The 17,987-nt window shown below is 39.5% G+C and overlaps 1 protein-coding gene across 5 annotated transcripts in view; it reads left to right on the forward strand.

The window, feature by feature from the left end:
* The window catches only part of BTBD9 (BTB domain containing 9), a 214,016-nt gene that overhangs the window by 13,042 nt on the left and 182,987 nt on the right, over positions 1-17,987 (forward strand). For all 5 annotated transcript variants that reach the window (XR_006416041.1, XM_044443333.1, XM_044443589.1 and 2 more), the window contains 3 exons: positions 444-708; positions 2,048-2,267; positions 6,093-6,212. Coding sequence is in view for 4 of the 5 variants with exons in the window: in XM_044443333.1 (XP_044299268.1) it covers positions 444-708; positions 2,048-2,267; positions 6,093-6,212 (605 nt within the window). In the remaining variant the exon portion in view is untranslated. The remainder of the gene's footprint in view (positions 1-443; positions 709-2,047; positions 2,268-6,092; positions 6,213-17,987) is intronic.

The following is a 17,987-nucleotide window of genomic DNA, read 5'->3' on the forward strand; positions in this document are numbered from 1 at the left end:
AATTTTGTATAACAACTAGTTTAGCACTGATAAGTTTTGCTTTATTTATGGTTCAGAATTAACAGTTGCTCATAGGCAATTAACTTTGTCTATGAAGTTGCATTATACTATAGAAGGTATTTATCAGATGTGAGTAAAGAATGGTGAGCATTCAGTTAAATTTGGATTAACTTGAGAGTTAGACCTATTGCCAAAACAGATTTTTGTAGGAAGTATAAAAATATTGGCGTTACATTTTTACATATACGTGTTCAACATTGCCCTTGTAAGTATGTAGACCAAAACATTGCATATAATGAACTTTACTGTAAAGTAGAATTTACTTAGTTCAATAAGAATTCAGCAGTATATATTGAGGTGCTGATTGATATATTGTTTATAATTCACTGTTTTAATTTAAAAGTGTGACATAATTACATAAACTATTCTCTCTTGCTTTTCAGCCAGCTCTTCTCAGCATTGTACTGAGGGATTCATTTGCAGCTCCTGAAAAGGATATTTTCCAAGCCTTGATGAACTGGTGTAAACACAACCCTAAGGAAAACCACACTCAAATTATGCAGGCAGTGCGCTTGCCATTGATGAGCTTGACAGAACTGTTAAATGTTGTACGGCCTTCTGGATTGCTATCTCCTGATGCCATTTTAGATGCTATTAAAATTCGATCGGAAAGTCGTGACATGGACCTTAACTATAGGGGCATGTTAAGTAAGCCACAATATTTCCAACTTGCATGGGCTTTCTATGTCAGCCAGTTAAAACTTAATTATAGGAAAACTTTTAATGTTTACTAACAGAAAAATTTGGCCTTTATAGCTGTCCATGTTTCATAATTCTAACTCTTGGACATCAGATAAAGCTTCCTATGCAATGCATTTGTTTCCAGCAAATTGATTGAACAGCAAAATGCTTATGCTCACTGGATTATATTCAGAAGCTGATGAGCAGAAGGCCATTGTTGAAACTAATCATGTTTTCTTTGCCTTTCTGGGGGAAATGTCTGGATAGTATAGGGGGTGTCACAGGAGGGAGGGAGCATTGTGTGAACGTTCATTGTAGCACCTAGTGGCACAGTCCATGCTTTTAAGAAGGTCCCCTGACTTTACAGGAATGGTTTTTCAGGGGCCCAGGAAGGAGAGGCCTTCTCCTTGTAGATCTATTGGATACTATTCACTGTTGTTGTTAATGTTTTAAAATGATCCCATCCTCAACTTTTCTACAATTTAGACTGTTTAGGAGGTAGTGCTATCTTCTATACATCCTTCAGCTGTGATAGGTGTCTTCAGGAAGCTGAAAATTTGCAGTTGTACTCTTGATGTAGTTTTTTAAACTATGAATTTGATGATATTGATTTGCTAGGAATTAGGATATTCACCTTTATATGAATGCAAAATTAATACGTAATAAAAATCTTTTTGAACAGTATGGTCACTGTCTAGGAAAAGGTAGTAATGAATTAATCTGATTGAGATCAATGCAGTTTGTTATAGTCTTGACTTGGTTCCATTCTATTGATTTTATTACATTTATATTCTGTCTTTCTTCCTTTCAAGAAACTCAAGGAAGCTTACGTAATTCTCTTCCTCTCAATCTTATCCTCACAACAACACCCTTGTGAGATACCTTGAGTCAAGTGTATGTGACTGGCTCAAAGTCACCCAGTGAGCTCCAAGGCAGAGTGGGAATTAGAACTCAGATCTCCTGTTCTTAACCACTACACCACACTGGCTCTGTTTTCACTCAGTTTTGTCTCTTTTAGAGAGGAGGAAGAGTATGATATAAGCAGCACTGAGTTCTTTAAAAAAAGAAAAAGGGTGGGATATAAATATAATAGATAAATAAATGGATTTTGTCAGTGTTAGTGCCTGTTTCATTGTGTTTATTATTTGTTTGAAAAATAAATAAATTTTGCTTCATCTTTTTGTAATTTGTAATTCTAGTCAGAGGACATCTCATCTTGGAAGAAGATACTTTATGAAATTATCTGGGGTTTTTTTTTGTGTGTGTTGGAACAGGTTTTTAAAAAAATTATCCCTGTTTTTTCCAGTACCGGGTGAAAACATTGCAACTATGAAATATGGAGCCCAAGTAGTTAAAGGGGAATTGAAATCTGCTTTGCTAGATGGAGATACACAGAACTATGATTTGGATCATGGATTTTCCCGACATCCCATTGATGATGATTGCCGTTCTGGTATTGAAATTAAATTGGGTCAGCCATCTATAATCAATCATGTACGAATACTGCTATGGGATCGTGATAGCAGGTAAATCACATTTATTTTGCCAATTTAGCCCTTTTCTCAGAATGCTAAATGTTAGGACTAGATAAAAGAGCTTTAGTTTTGGTTTTGAATGACAGTGTTCCTTTGTACTGGATCTGTTTATACTTGCAGGGCAACAATGCTGGAATTGTCATTTACCTCTTTATGTACCATATGTGACATTTCATATACAATTGGCTTTGAAATTGCTCCTAGTTAATTGGTATGAAGGATCACAAGCTGAAAATTGGAGTTGAAACTAATTAAATGGTTTAAACACAGTGCTCAGTACAGACTTAACAGAAATAGTGTAATCTCAAAAAATTAGATTAAGAACGCAATCCTAAATTGAAGATGTACTTACCAAGCAAGCAATTTTCAAAAATTCTATGCTGTCCAGTAGCTGAAGCCATCTGGGTGATGAAATTAATCAATACAATAAAATACAAAATAAAAATAATAGAAACTTCATAAAACTAAAATACAGAAAATGAAAACTATATTTTAGCAGTTAAACAGTTAACAGTTGAACAGTTAAATTAGTCCACTTTGCTAGCCTTACTAAAGAAAAAGAGGAAAAACTTCTGGCAAATATCCACCACCCTCATGTGCTATTTGGACTTGGTAAATTCCTTAGCAAAGAGGAGGGTCTTGGCTTGGCTCTGAAAAGTTAGTAAAGTTGGCAGCAGGTAGGCCTCAGTGAGATCATTCCATAATTGGAGGCTACCACAGAGATGGCCATTCTTGTTGCTAACTTAGCCTCCCATGAAGGTGGCATTTGAAGGAAGACATCAGATATAGAGTATTGTGTCCAGATACACTGCAGTTGGAAGAGATGTTCTATCAGCCATGTAGGATTCTATAGGTTAAAACCAGTACCTTGAATCAATCTTGGAAGCACATAGGCAAGTCACTGCAAGTGGAGCAGAACTGGAGATATGTTTCAACTGTCTGGTCCCAGTTATTAGTTCGGCTATTACATTTTGTACAACCAACTTCTAAATTGTCCTCAAGGGTAGCCCCACATAAGGCAACTGGAATGAACTAGCTTAGAGACTGCCAGGGAGTAGACTACTGAAAATGTAGATCAGGGTGCCCAGGCATCAGTTAAAACTGGTAGAAGGCACTCTGGGCCACTGTGGTCACATATGCTTCAATTGACAAAGGTGGATCAAGGGGTACAGTTAAGATAGGACCCTGTTCCTTTAAGGAGAGTGCAACCCCATCCAGAACTGGTTGAGCACCCTCCATCTAGTCAACAGCATCTTAGTCTTTTCTGGACTGAGCTTCAGTTAGCCTTCATCCAGACCATAGTCACAGCCAGCACAGCCACAGCCTCACCTGCTGAAGATAAAAATGAGAAATAAATCTTGTGTCATCAGTGCATTACAGAACTCTGGTTAACACTGCTCAGCAATTTCATGTAGATGTTAAATAGTCTGGGGCATGAGTCCAGCTCCAGGGGAATCCCATACCTGAGATTCCACAGGCTGAACACTTCTCAACCACCACCTTCTGGAGTTGATCCTCCAAGGAAGAGTGAAGCCATGCAGCACAGTGGCCCCAGTTCCCAATTCAGTTCATGGTTAATGCTATCAAAAGCTACTGAGAGATCCATCAGGATCAATGAGGGTATACTCCCTTTCTCTCTCCTAGCATAGGAGAGAACTAGCTTGAGAGAGCGCTAGCTTTCTGTATAGAACTAGCTTGAACCTTGACTGATATGGATCCAGATAATGAATGTCTGGAGCTGATTTGCCACCACCCAATTTCAGGATATTGGCCAGGAAGGGAAAATTTGCTTTCAGCTTAAAGTTATTTGGGTTTTCTTGGTTCAGAGAGGGTTTCTTTGGCCTCACTGCTGCCTCTTTAAGGCAGCATGGGATCACATTCTCTCACTTTCTGGTGAAGCTCACTGTTTCTTTCCTACTAGCTTTTATAAGCCAGCAGGGACAAGGACCCAATATGGATATAGTTGCAAGCACCATGTAACCAACCTAAAGCTGAACCAACTGTAACTAATCCAAGAAAATTGGACCAGGCTGTGCACTGGGAACCTGCCAGATTCAACCTCTGCAAAATTGAAGTCTAGATCTTGGTGGAGATTTTATTCTGCAAGTGCTTAGCTAATATATTACTGTTGACCTCAGATGGGTCGGAGATGTTCTTGGAGCTCATAACTGCTTCTAAATACACCTGATTATAAGCATGTACCAGTACTTTATTGCATCCAGTAGTTTTTCTTGAAAAAGTTCTTTAAAAAGACAAAAGTGGGATATAAATCTAATGACTAAATAAATGCATAAAGCTGCTGAAAAATTATCCCTGCTAGCAGTGTCACTTCTGTATTTTGCACAAGCTGTAGCTGCTGGATCAAGTACAAGGTGTACCCTACATAGAGTACATGATAGAAATCAATGCTTGAGGCTACTAATTCCTGAATCATCATGGCTTTTTTTCATCAAGATGCTGCTTCATTGTAATCTCTTTTTATTGTTTCTCTAGCTCTAACGTTGTTGAAAGATTAAATATTTTAGTGCTATATCATGTATGCATTTTAACTGTTGTTTAATTTTTGTACATAAGCTGCTTCGAGTTATGGTTATATGAAACTATATTGGACTATATATAACAGAGATCAATTTTAAACAGATTTTAAAATCACAGTTGTTGTGATTTTATATATTTATTTATACATTTATTTATAGGCTGCCTATAACTGCTGAGGCCTTCCTTTTGAAACAAAAGTTAAAGCAGAGGCCAAAAGAGGCCTTTCTTATTAGCTGACAAACTGACTAATTTTTTTTCCTCCAAAGAGTCCAAGACAAAGTACATGATTCTCCTCAACCCTGTGGCCTAGGCTAGGTCATGAGCTGGTGATTGGCTAACATTACCCAATGAGCTTCATATCAGAGAGAGGACTGGAACCTGAACCTATTTGTAGTTCAATACTAACTTCTACAGTAGTTATCATTCAGTAAAGCCTTTCCCTTCTATTAATGTGAAGGCCTCCTACAAAAGGGATTTCTTCGTCTGAATTTAGTGCTTATTTCAGCCTGGCAGAGCTGTATGAATACATTTCTCCATGACTTTGTGTTTTAAACTGTTTCTAAATATATGTTGTTATGTACAAATTTATAGTGACTCCACTAAGGAAATTACTGCAACAGTAACAGTAATCTATAATAAGGCATAGATGAGCTGTTAACTTCTTCTTTGATGTTGTAAGGGAAACAAGGATACTCTAGCTGTTGCAAATCTTAATTGGTAAAATTTAATGGATGCATATGATGCCATAATATATTTGAGTGACTGAGGAAAAACCAGACAAAGAGGATGCAATACGAAATAAGCTTGCTTTTTTTGTTTCCCTTCATTGTTTGCTGATGTTTAATATCTGCTAAATCTTCTCTAAGCCTCCTTGCTGATGCTGTAGTAGTGCAGTTAATTTTTAAATTTACCCTGTGTAAGAGGAATTCAAATTACTTTTTTATGACTTAGGTGTGTTAAATGTCTGTCTTTAATGTTCTATCATGTCTGAAGATTTTCATTTTATAGAGATTGTGAATGTAGCCATTAAAACAAACTCAAACTGTTTTTAGTGTGTAGTTATATTTCAGTCTGAATTGTACATGTGATGAAATATCTGTAGGAAAAGGCAGTCTTGGTCGCATTAGAAGTTAACACATTTTAAAATTATCACTAAAAGTATAATTCACTTTATTAGTTCAATCTTTACCTAGTCAACCACTAGGATACATAAACTATATTGTGTGAAGTTGGTACCTGGCTAATTCCAATTTTTTAAAATGTGTTTTCTGTTCATAGGTCTTACTCCTATTATATAGAGGTATCCATGGATGAGCTTGACTGGATTCGTGTAATTGATCACTCCAAATATCTCTGTCGATCTTGGCAGAAACTATATTTTCCTGCTCGCGTCTGCAGGTTAGTGGATAATGTGATTGTCTTGATGCAGCTTTGGTTTACTTTTTCAGACTTAATTGATTTAATTGTGTTGCTTAGACTTGGACACCCAGTTCCAGGAACTGGGACTTGGGGGAAAAAGCAAAGTCAAGCCAGTGGTTAAGATAGTTGTTTAATGAGTGGTGAAATGCAGGTAACTCCAACTCGAATGATGCAGGTTAATTTTTCTCCCTTTCTTCCCACTCCTGGCAGTATTCTTCTGCAGTGTTCTAGTTTTTCATTTTATTTTAAACACAAATTTTCAGTTCTGCAGAACAAAAAGTGCAATCACATTTGCATGCATGTTGAAGGCACTGCACAGAGCAGTTTACTTTTGTATGTAAATATAAATGTTGATCCTCATCATCAGGAATATGGTGCTGAAAAATAAAGGAACAATTTAGAAACTCATAAATCCTTGAAAATGCACCAGACAACCACAGTCTAAACCAGTTTATTCTTTTTGAATAATGGTAGGAGAATGCTTATCATGTACCAGTTTAATTTCTAAAGCTATTTTAAAGCATATCCTTTTAAAATAAAGGTCAGACTTTAGGCCTTGTCAAAGAATTGAACAAATTTTCTTTCATGTCTGTCTTTATCAAGCAACTGAAGTTTAGCATCAGAATATTATATGAAAATGTCATTTTCCACTTAAGTAAATTTCTGCAGTTTAAAAAGGATTGCAGTTGGGGCAGTGAAAGCGTGAGAGATGAACTCTGGTCTGAACAACATTATTATGTTTCTCTTGCTGCTTATTGGCAAAACTTTTGGCATGCACATATGTAACTCATTGGTTTAATAAATAATTTGTTATTGTGTGTGAGCAGGTGTGCTACCTGCACTGTGTCCACCACACAACTCATGATTAGCTCCTTTTTATGTTGTAAGGTATGATGTGCAGACCTGGGCTGCTGGCTTGATTAGAGGCTAAACAACCCTGTGGTTAACCCAACAACAAATCATGGGTTAACTGTGGCACTATTTAGCCTTGACAACCTAGCACTTTTGGGTCATGCGTCATCATTTCCTATCTACAAAGGAGTCAGTTGTGGGTTATGAGGTAACAGTGCCTGCTTATCATTACATGTAGACTAGATAAGTCTTGGGGGCTGTTTTAATTCCTATAGTACATGCAAGTTCCTTCACAGGTTTACAACATTTTTCTTTGCATCTTTTAAAGTTCAGATGAGATAAATAGAAAGTTTGACCAGAAAAGTAAAAGCTCCAGGGTATAAATTACAAGAAAGTTTCAAGAAGTAATATTACTGTCATCAGGGGATGTAGTTCTTGGCTCTTTCCTTTGAAGTCCTCATGGGGCTCAGGATAGTGACTCAAAGGAGCAGTATTCTCAAAAATAATAGAAGTTTAGTTTAAAAATAGGCGCAAATAAGCATTTTGCAAAATACTGAGTACAGTTATTGCTTGCATTTCTTGCCTGATAAATTAAAATTTTAGATTCTAGGGAGAGAACCTAATCCTCCAGTTGCATATAGCTTTTGAAAATGCAGTGGTTAGGGGCAGTTGAAGATGTACATGGGTGGTGTGCATTTTTGCTTTTCATCATTGAGCTTTTAAAGCAGGGATCTACTCAGATTTATTTTATTGTGCAGCCCCTTGTCTTCATCCTTGTAATACAGTCAGCACAAATTAGTCAGAATGCCTGCCTGTCTTTCTTTCGGAACTATGACCAGAGAGGATGAAGAAGTGAATGAGATGTCCAGCATGTCCCTCGCACAGTTGTGTTCCAGTTGGCCTGACACAATTATTCTTATTAATGGGGAATATAGAATGCTAAAATCAGCAAAGATTAGATGTAGTCTCATGATTCTTAGTATCCAAAATTTCAGTAGTGGGGGGTTTCTGCTGCTAAATAGGGGTTGGAGACTAAACTAATAGAAGACTAAGTATAACTGAAAGTAATAAAATAATATATGAGAATATACCTTTCGGTGGCTCTAGCCATGCAGGAGTTGGGATAGATCTTCTCAGTCCCACTCCCAAAAGCAGACCTCTGAACCCACTGAAATCACTAATGAATCCCAGCCATAACTACTCTTTAAGTAATGCCATTACTGAAGTTTATCTTTATGAGGAAAACTCATGGTTCAAGCACAATGACAACTTTTGTGCAAAGGGATGCTTGGATGCTTTGTAAGGAATAAAGGAGGACATGGGCACAAATATAGAGAAGGGAACATTATTATAAATTATCTGTGCTGGTTTGTATCAGGTAACAAGAAAGCGTAACAAAGTTAATCTGAAACTTGATAAGATCATTAAGACGATATTGATAACAAAACAGCCTTATAAATAAAGTCTGCAAAACTTAGTAGCGTATAAAATTTTTACTTGTTTTAAGACATTACTACCATGGAAATCAGGTGCTCAACCTCTAACCAGGCTAGTGAATATATTGCATTGCACCATGAAGGTGAGGGATAGGGTGCCCAGTCCTAACTTTGCCAGCCTGCATTACTCCCCTGAATGGAAATCCTTGTTGCAAGATGGTTTCCTGTGGTATGAGGACTTAAATATAAGGCTGCATTAAAACCCCACCAAAGTACATTGGAATCTTCAGTTATTTGTATGTATATATTGGCAGTGTAAGTTGCAAGCCATCTAGAGCTGATGATTCCAGGACAGTGTACAGAGGCTTTCAATTTAGTATTACCTTGGGCTAAAAATTTCTTCCTTGGCATGTGGTGTTTTCTCTGCTTTCATATTTTGTTCTTTGTTCCCTGCTTTGTTCCTTCTAATTTGCAAAAGCAAGGTTTGCATAAAACAAAACGGAGTCTCCAAGTCATGAATGCTTGAGTTATGAAGAGCCGGTACTTATGAACAAACTTCCATAAAATACATTAATTGAAAAAAAACTGGAAAATTGCCACCACCATAGAGAGAGAGGAAGTGAAAGGGGAGAGTAGGAAAGCCTCCAAAGCATCACCATAGAGAGAGAGGAAGTGAAAGGAAAGGGAGGGAGGCCTCCAGAAGCATGCCTTCCTGCCCTGCCCATCCAGAAAGGGAAATCTCTCTGGCATTTCCTTGCAGCAAAGAAGAGGCACTGATGAGTTTCAGTAGAGTGGGCTAGAAATATTTGCCCTTGTTCCATTTTCATAGGGGTCCTGTGCCCCTAACCTCCACAAATGTGGAGGGCCAACTATACATGATTTGACTGATACACAAATTTGAATGAAAGATATATTTCTGTTTTCTCTGGAATTAAATTCATTTGTAACCTGGGGATTGCCTGTACCAGTTTCATACGACTTACCATAAATTCATACTGGAAGAACTTGTTCCATACAATGCACAATTAACTCTAGTTAGTTTATTAAAATTTAAATGTTTTCCAGAAATTTTACAATAAATACAGACTGATTCAGTCAACCCCATCAGTCATTCATTGTATTATTTGCAATATATATATAGCCATAATTGCAGTTTGAAATTAGTTTTGAAGAGCATTTTGAAAAATTTAAGTTAGTTTCTGAGCTGTTGGTGCTATTATTATGTTTTAAGTATTGTGCATTTTAGCAGAGCTTTGGGGTAGACCAAACCATTTACTTACCTAAGTGATAGGAACCTATTACTAGTCAATTGACTAGATTTAAGATTCTGGTTCTCTTCATGTGTAGCAATAGCACATGCTGGGTTGTATTAGTTCTTAGATTAACTATGGGTTATATAACCCACTAATTGTGACTGGATTTGCATGTGATAAATCAACCTCCTATCAAACCTTGATTATCCAAAGCATTAAATGATTTGCCATCATTACATATAAACAGGGTTGCTTTCTGTTGATGGTACAGCTTTCTTGTGCCTTGCTCTACTTTTCTTTGAGAAAAGTTAAACTAAATCCAAACTGTTCTAATGTTTGTGTGTATCAAATCATGAGAACTTATATAGAATCTCCATATCAAAACACTTTGCAAACATTTATGGAGCAGTAACTCTAGCAGTTTTTTTTTCTTAAGCTTGTGATTCTTTGAATCTAACCCCACATCATGATGCATAGTTTTTATGCATTTTTTTCAGCAAGAACCACAAGGATGTGCTAGAGAGTGAAGGGGTTAGTTTTTTGATATTTCAAGAATGTTGTGACTTTGTGTGAAGTAATGTGATTCTGATGTTATTGCAGGGACAGAGGGAACTTTGCTCCTTCAAAAGGATTAACTGAAATGTTTTGAGGTTGATGCCACTTTGGACTGAATACTGAATTCTGTAGAATTGCCACACATCTAATTAAGACTGCCCTATTCAAAATGGTGTGGGAATGCGTGTTGCTGCAGCATTTCTTATACTTAAGTGGGTGCAAACTTGGTCAGTTTTTTGAATGGGAAACTAAGCCTCATGTAAGCATGGCATTTATGTGTTATACCATCTGATAGCTAAAGCTCTCTGGGCTGTTCATAACAATTTAAAACATTAAATACTGTTTAAAAGTTAAATAGTTAAAACTGCAGTATGAATGAAAGTGAGCACTAAAGTAAAACCAGCAGCAGTGCAAAGATTTAAAATAGAATACACAATCTAAAATGGCTAGAAATTAAGCTCCTTGGAGAATGTACTTTCTTGAAAGGAGGAATACCTTGTTCCCACCAGGAACCTGCTGTACATACAGACCTCCTGATTTCTCTGGATGAGTATAGTGTTCACAATCAAAAAGAACGCTTGTGCACATTCTCAAAAAGCACTGTGTCATTAGCTTTATCTGCATTCATATCTTAACATATCAAAGATTTTTTATTTTTTATTATTTATTTATTTAAAACATTTCTATGCCGCCCCATCGCAATAAAGCCTCGGGGCGGCTCACAAAACATCAATAAATAACAATACAATAAAACCCCAATACAGTAAAACCCCAGTGCAATAAAACCTCAGTGCATTCTCGGCTAAAAATTTAAAAAAACACCCTAGTTAAATAAATAAATTAACAATTAAAATAAGTTTTAAATAAAAAGGTCTTAGCCTGGCGCCGAAAAACAAATAACGACGGCGCCAGGCAGACTTCTCTGGGGAGTGCATTCCATAAATGGGGCGCCACCGCAGAGAAAGCCCTCCTCTGGGTACTCACCCTCCTGATGTCATTCACAGGTGGTTCCTGGAGAAGGGCATCTGCTGCTGACCTCAAGGGGCGGGAGGGCATATATGGGAGCAAGCGTTCCTTCAGGTATCCAGGTCCCAAGCCGTTTAGGGCTTTATAGGTCATAACCAACACCTGGCAGCTCTATTCTGCACCACTTGAAGTATCCGGACCATCTTCAAGGGTACCCAACGTAGAGCGTGTTACAGAAATCTAATCGGGAAGTTACCAGCGCGCGTGTCACTGTCGCCAGGGAGTCATTCTCTAGGAAGGGACGCAGCTGATGGATCAGCCGAAGCTGAAGGAAGGCACTCCTCGCCACTGCCGTCACCTGGGCTTCCAGAGACAGCTCAGGGTCGAGGAGAACTCCTAAGCTGCTAACCCTGTCCCTCAGAGGGAGTGCAACACCATTTAGGACAAGGCCCAAGTCCCCCATCCCAAGGTCCGAACCGCCCACCAACAGGACCTCCGTCTTGTCTGGATTGAGCTTCAGTTTATTGGCCCTCATCCAGCCCATTACCTCGATTAGGCACCGGTTCAGCACAGCCACTGCCTCACCTGGATTGGTAGAAAATGAGAGGTAGAGCTGGGTATCATCAGCGTACTGATGATTCCGCAGCCCACACCTCCTGATGACCTCTCCCAGCGGTTTCATGTAGATGTTGAAAAGCAAAGGGGACAAAATAGACCCCTGCGGAACTCCATGGCATAACTGCCATGGCCAGCACCACCTTGTGAAATCGGCCATTGAGATAGGAGCGGAACCACCACCATGCGGTGCCTCCACCTCCCAGTCCCGCTAGCCTATTCAGAAGGATACCATGGTCGATGGTATCGAAAGCCACTGAGAGGTCCAGGAGAAGTAACAGGGACACACTCCCTCTGACTCTCTCCCTGCACAGGTCATCATACAGGGCGACCAAGGCAGATTCAGTGCCATACCCGGGTCTGAACCCGGACTGAAATGGGTCCAGATAATCAGTTTCATCCAAGAGTGCTTGGAGTTGTCCCGCCACCACCCGCTCTAGTACCTTGCCCAGAAACAGGATGTTGGCCACCGGTCTATAATTAGTGGCCACCTCTGGATCCAGGGATGCCTTCTTTAGGACTGGCCGGACTACCGCCTCCTTTAAAGGGGCAGGTACCCGGCCGTCTCTTAAAGAGGTGTTGAGCACCTCCAGGATCCAGGTCCCTATCCCGTCCTTGGCTTTCTTAAGTAGCCAAGATGGGCATGGGTCTAGTAAGCAAGTGGTAGGACGTACTTGTCCAAGCACCTTGTCCACATCATCAGGCCGCAACAACTGAAATTCATCCATTAATTGTGGACTCGATGGCGTCGATGGCAACTCCCCAGTGAAATCTGATTCAATAGCAGAGTCAAGCTCGTGGCGAATCTGAGCGATTTTCTCCCTAAAATGCTTGGCAAAGTCGTCACAGCGGGCCTTCGTGGGTGGCACCAGATCTCTCTTTGGGCCCGGATGTAACAGCCCCTGCACCACCCGAAAGAGCTCCGCCAGACGGCATTGTGAGGAGGCAATGGAAACGGAGAAGAATGTCTTCTTTGCCATCCTCACCGCCACAGCATAGGCCCGATAATGGGCTCTCAAGTGTGTTCGATCAGAATCACCCTGTGATCTCCTCCACCTACGCTCTAGACATCTCCCAACCTGCTTCATCGCCCGTAATTCAGGTGTATACCAAGGAGATGAACGGGCTCTGCCAGGTGGGAGAGGACGCTTGGGAGCGATCGTGTCTATAGCCCTGGTCATCTCCTCATTCCACAGTTCAACCAGGGCATCAACAGGATCACCAGCCTTGTCAACCGGAAAATCCCCCAGAGCTTCCAGGAATCCATCAGGATCCATCCGGCTCCAGGGGCGGACCAATACAATCGGGTCCGCACCCTTGCAGAGGGAAAGGCCGCTCTTGAGCTCAGACCTTATGAGGAAGTGATCTGACCATGATAAGGGCGTCAAACTTAAATTCCTCACCCTCAGATCACCCTCTTCCTGCCCCGTCAAGAAAACCAGGTCCAGAGTGTGTCCACGTTCATGGGTCGGGCCTGTGACGTGTTGAGACAGCCCCATGGCTGTCTTGGAGGCCCATGAAGTCCTGAGCCGCCCCGGTTAGAACCGTCTCGGCATGGAAATTGAAGTCCCCCAGGACCAATATCCTGGGAGTCTTCAGCACCAGGTCCGAGATGATCTCTTTCAGCTCAGGTAGGGAGTCTGTTGGGCAGAAGGGTGCACGTTACACCAACAGAATCCCCAATCTGACTCGGTCGCCCGACACCAAGTGGAGGCACTCCAGCTCCGGTCTTGAGAGGACAGAGCTGATTTACTTAATAGGTAATTGAATCCTATTTCAGCTAGTGTCTGTGACTCAGATGCATATTTTTGGAGGGCAGGTTTGGTAAATTAAAAAGATATTGAAAGAAAAACATAGAACAACAACAAAAAAAGATTGTTTATTTTTAATTCTGGAAAATGGAAAAGAAGAATCAATAGCTGGGATGAGCTGGAGGCCCTTGGCCAGGAAGTGTGAATTTCCATCTGACGGCTTAACCACTTCCATGCTTCTTAGCAGCGACTTTAGACTTCAGTAAATTAGCCAGAAGACCATATCAAAGAGAACAAAATTAAAAAGTTTAAATAGCAGAGAACTAACAACTGAGTGCAAGATCTTTGGCAGATCCAAAGTGTATTGCTGATCTATTCCCAAAGTTTGCATTTTTCTTTAAAAAGACCAAGCCATTAACAGATTATAACAAATTTATTAGTGTAATCAAGAGTAGATGTTTCTAAGTGGCTTTTTCTAATTAAATGCTTGTGCTACCATACAGTGTTACTATTAGATCTGATTATTATGATGTTTGTACTAATTGTTGATTCACTGCATTTGTCATATATCATTATATCTATATTAGACTAAGAAAGGAAAGCTATGCCAAACTATCAAATTTAATGATCCTCTTCTTTAAACTATGCAATCTTTTTCTGGTTTTATTCCACCTTGATACTTTATCTGTGCAAATATTTTATAACTCAGAAGGATTTTATGTTTGATGGTACTAAAAGCCATTAACAGCTGCTTGAGAACCAATGGTTTTGCACTCTTCACCTTCATTGCGTGACATAACTCACTGAACTGGCATCTGGAGGCAGTTTTGAAATAGATGAGCACAGACAATCTGAAACTTAATCCAGACTAGCTTGAGGTACTGTGTAAAGTACTCAGGTTGGAGTTCTGCAATTGGTCCTAGAGTCCCTCCCAAATAGGCAGTTTGTGATGTCTCTTAGTTTTTGCACTAAGAAATCCAGGTGGTGGCAGTTGCCAGTTTTGTTTACTAGCTTAGTCTGGTATACTAAGCATTACTCTATCTGAAAAGGATGGGCCTTGTATGCATGTGTATAACAACTATTAGGCTTCAGAAAAAGAGATAGAGCTTTTGTAGTAGTGGCATCCCACTTGTAAAACTCTGTTCCAATTGATTTATGCTATGTAGCATCATTACAGGTCTTAACTCAATGGCATTCAAGGCAGCTTAAAGTTGATTGAAATACTAATAAAGCAAATGTACTGACACAGAAGAGCACACCAATAACAGACCGAAACGATATCCAACCCAACAGATGTGCTAACACATATCTAGATAAAAAGGTCTTTGTCTGCTGGTGGAAGGACAGCAGAGATGGCACAAACCTCTGCTTAGGAGAGGGGTTCACAGCCTGGGAGTGGACCTGCTTTTGTGTGAGGGTGGCATATGGGGGGACATGGTTTTTCAAACTATACAGGGCTAGGGCTTCATTGATCATAATCAGTACTTTGAAATGTGCCTGGAAACAGACTGGTAGTCAGTGATGTTTTGTAAGTATTGATTTTCTGCTCTTAATAATTCCATTTTTATTTTTTAATTTTTGAAGGTTGACTCTACACCAGGGGTCTCAAACGCAACTTACCTGGGGGCCGCTGGAAGTAAGAGTCTGGGTGAGGCTGGGCCGCATCAAGTATTCCACCACTGCGGTGGTGGTGGGCCACTCATCCCACGGCCGGCCCAGGTGCCGCCGGCACTTTGAAGGCCACAGGACCTCTCCCCCGTGCCCCGCCCGTCCCGGCAATTGGCCCGCGGGCTGCAAGTTTGAGACCCCTGCTCTACACTGTCCTGGGAAGGTTTACCCTAAAGTTACATTCTTTAGAAGTAATAATTTAGCTAGTCAGTGCAATGGTATAAAATAATTATTATCACAGACATTGTCCTACAGTGCCTGAGCAGAGAAAATGTTTATTCAGCTGATGTTTACGCATTTCTAAAAATAACCCAAAATGGGCAGGAAAACTCATATTTGGAGCTGAGCAAGTGAATGAAGCTTACGGAAGGGTATTCCAGTGAACAAGTATCTGTGCTCATTGGGGGAGTATTGGAAGTGCAAAATCTGCAAGTGCCATCCCTCAAAGAGGTGAGAGGGATGGGCAAATAGAAGAAGGGCCTTCTTGGTGGGTGCTCCCTGCCTTTGGAGTAGTCTTCCTAGGGACATCCACCTGGTGCTTTCTCTATTATTGTTTTGGTGCCAAGCAAAAAATTTCCTTTTTAGTAACTTTTTAAAGAAGTGATTCTGCCCTCTTGTTTACTGTTTTCTTTTGTTGTTGTTGTTGTTAATAAGATTTTAAATTTTGATTATGGCATAGTTTATTGTTTATTGTTGTATGTATTTATACTTTTTATTGTAAGACACCTTGAGACCTTTGGGTATTAGGCAACATATAAATGGAAATACAAACAAACAGATAAATCTTTACCGTGGAAAGAATTGCCTCCACAAGCTCAACAGAACCAGCAGATGTGGAGCAACCCCTTTAGATGCTATTTTTTTAAAAAAAATTATAGTTGCATGTGCTAGTTACTAAGGTGCCCTTTCAGGGTTAGGATTAGGGAAAGAAAATGGAGAAATTTGATTTAAAAAATATCATATAATAATGCCAACTTTCCCAAGTTATTCTGCAGCTATGAAAAGCATGTCATAGTAGAATTTTTGTAAATATAATTGTCTGAGTTTTGTACTAATCAGACACTGTTAAATTTGTGATGAAAATGATAATACTAGGGCATTAGCATGATACAGGCTGTCCCTGAGTTAGGAACGACTGAACAACCTGTACGTAGGAACAAACTGCAATAAAAACTATTTTTAAAAAATTACTGCACAAAATCATCATTGGGGGGGGGAAGCGAAAGGGGAGAGAGAGGAAGTGAAAGAGGAGAGAGGGAGGCCTCTAAAGCATGCCTTCCTGCTCTGCCTATCTGGAGAGGGAAATTTCTCTGGCATTTCCTTGCTGCAAAGAGGAGGCACTGGTGAGTTTGGGTGGGGGTTTGCTAGAGATATTTGCAGTTTTTCCACTTTCCAGGGGTCCTGAGCCCCTAACTCCCAATTACATACACATGCCACTTAAAGTCAGTTCCCCTTTTTCTCAGGAACAGAATTTGTTTGTAAACAGGGAACTACCCATAGTAAATTGTATAGTCTCTCTTTGTATTTCTCCTATGAAAACTTACTAGTTTGAGTAAACACTAAACTTTTTGGAAACATTTTGTAGCAAAGGTAGTATTCTAGTAACCCATAAAGCAGATAAGCCAATAAATGTAAAATAACTTCCTTTAACAGACTGGGAGGAAAAGAATCCTTATACTTTTAAATGAAAAATGCTTGTGGAGAGCTAGCAATAAAGATTATGATTGCTCCGATGACCAAACAGCAGTGTAAGTTAGCAGACGTTCTGAGTATTCAAGCCGGTCATGTAATCTGAACCCAGGTACTGTGGATTATGGGAATATTAAACAATTATACAACCCTTACATACACTAAAATGCCTGTTTTAGATTTAACTGACTGGGCTCTGGACAGCCCCTCTTTATTTTTGCCAATAGCAAGTGGCTGAGTAAGCCTAAATTAGAAGCTAGAAAAAGTCTGCAGTGGTGTTATGATTCTAGTGTCATTTATTTCACTTCCTTCTTGGTAAATTTTCAAATCTAGTTGTTATGTTCAGATAGTAAGTGTTAATTTGGTTGGTAATTATCCTCTCAATGACAGACACAGGAAACATATGCAATAAACTTGGACACATTGTCAGTTTCTTCTCTAATTCACTACATTAAATTTGATTGTGCAAGTGACAAATGTGCCTCTTAAATTGTAAATCAACCAGTCCCTTGTATGTTCTTGTTGATTTATTTCTTACTGTGTTTTTATGTTGTTTCATCTATCCCACAATATGACAAGAAATTTACTTGGGATTTAGATTTTACTGAGCATGTTGTGTTAGAGGCAGATGGCAAATTGGCACATAGCCACATGGTGTCACTAAAGTATAGCTGTAGTCAACTAGTGTTTTCCTTTGCTATTTTTGAGGATACACCTTAAAATTTGGTGATTTCTTTGGAGAGGATTAAATCGGAATACATTTAAGATTCATGCTTTCTTTTCTAGTCTTATGAAATGTTATGTTTGGGTGTTTTGCTTATGAAATAAGGAAGGAATGAGGGAGCAAATGAAACAGAGACATCACATATTTTTTCTATATGCATCCCTAATAATAGGGTAGTACAAAACATCTGGGCAGGGAGGAAATGCTGTTATACAAATTTACTAAATCTAACTTTGGAAACATCA

Source organism: Varanus komodoensis, unplaced genomic scaffold (assembly GCF_004798865.1).
Source record: "Varanus komodoensis strain SLA01 unplaced genomic scaffold, ASM479886v1 scaffold1, whole genome shotgun sequence".
NCBI lineage: Eukaryota > Metazoa > Chordata > Lepidosauria > Squamata > Varanidae > Varanus > Varanus komodoensis.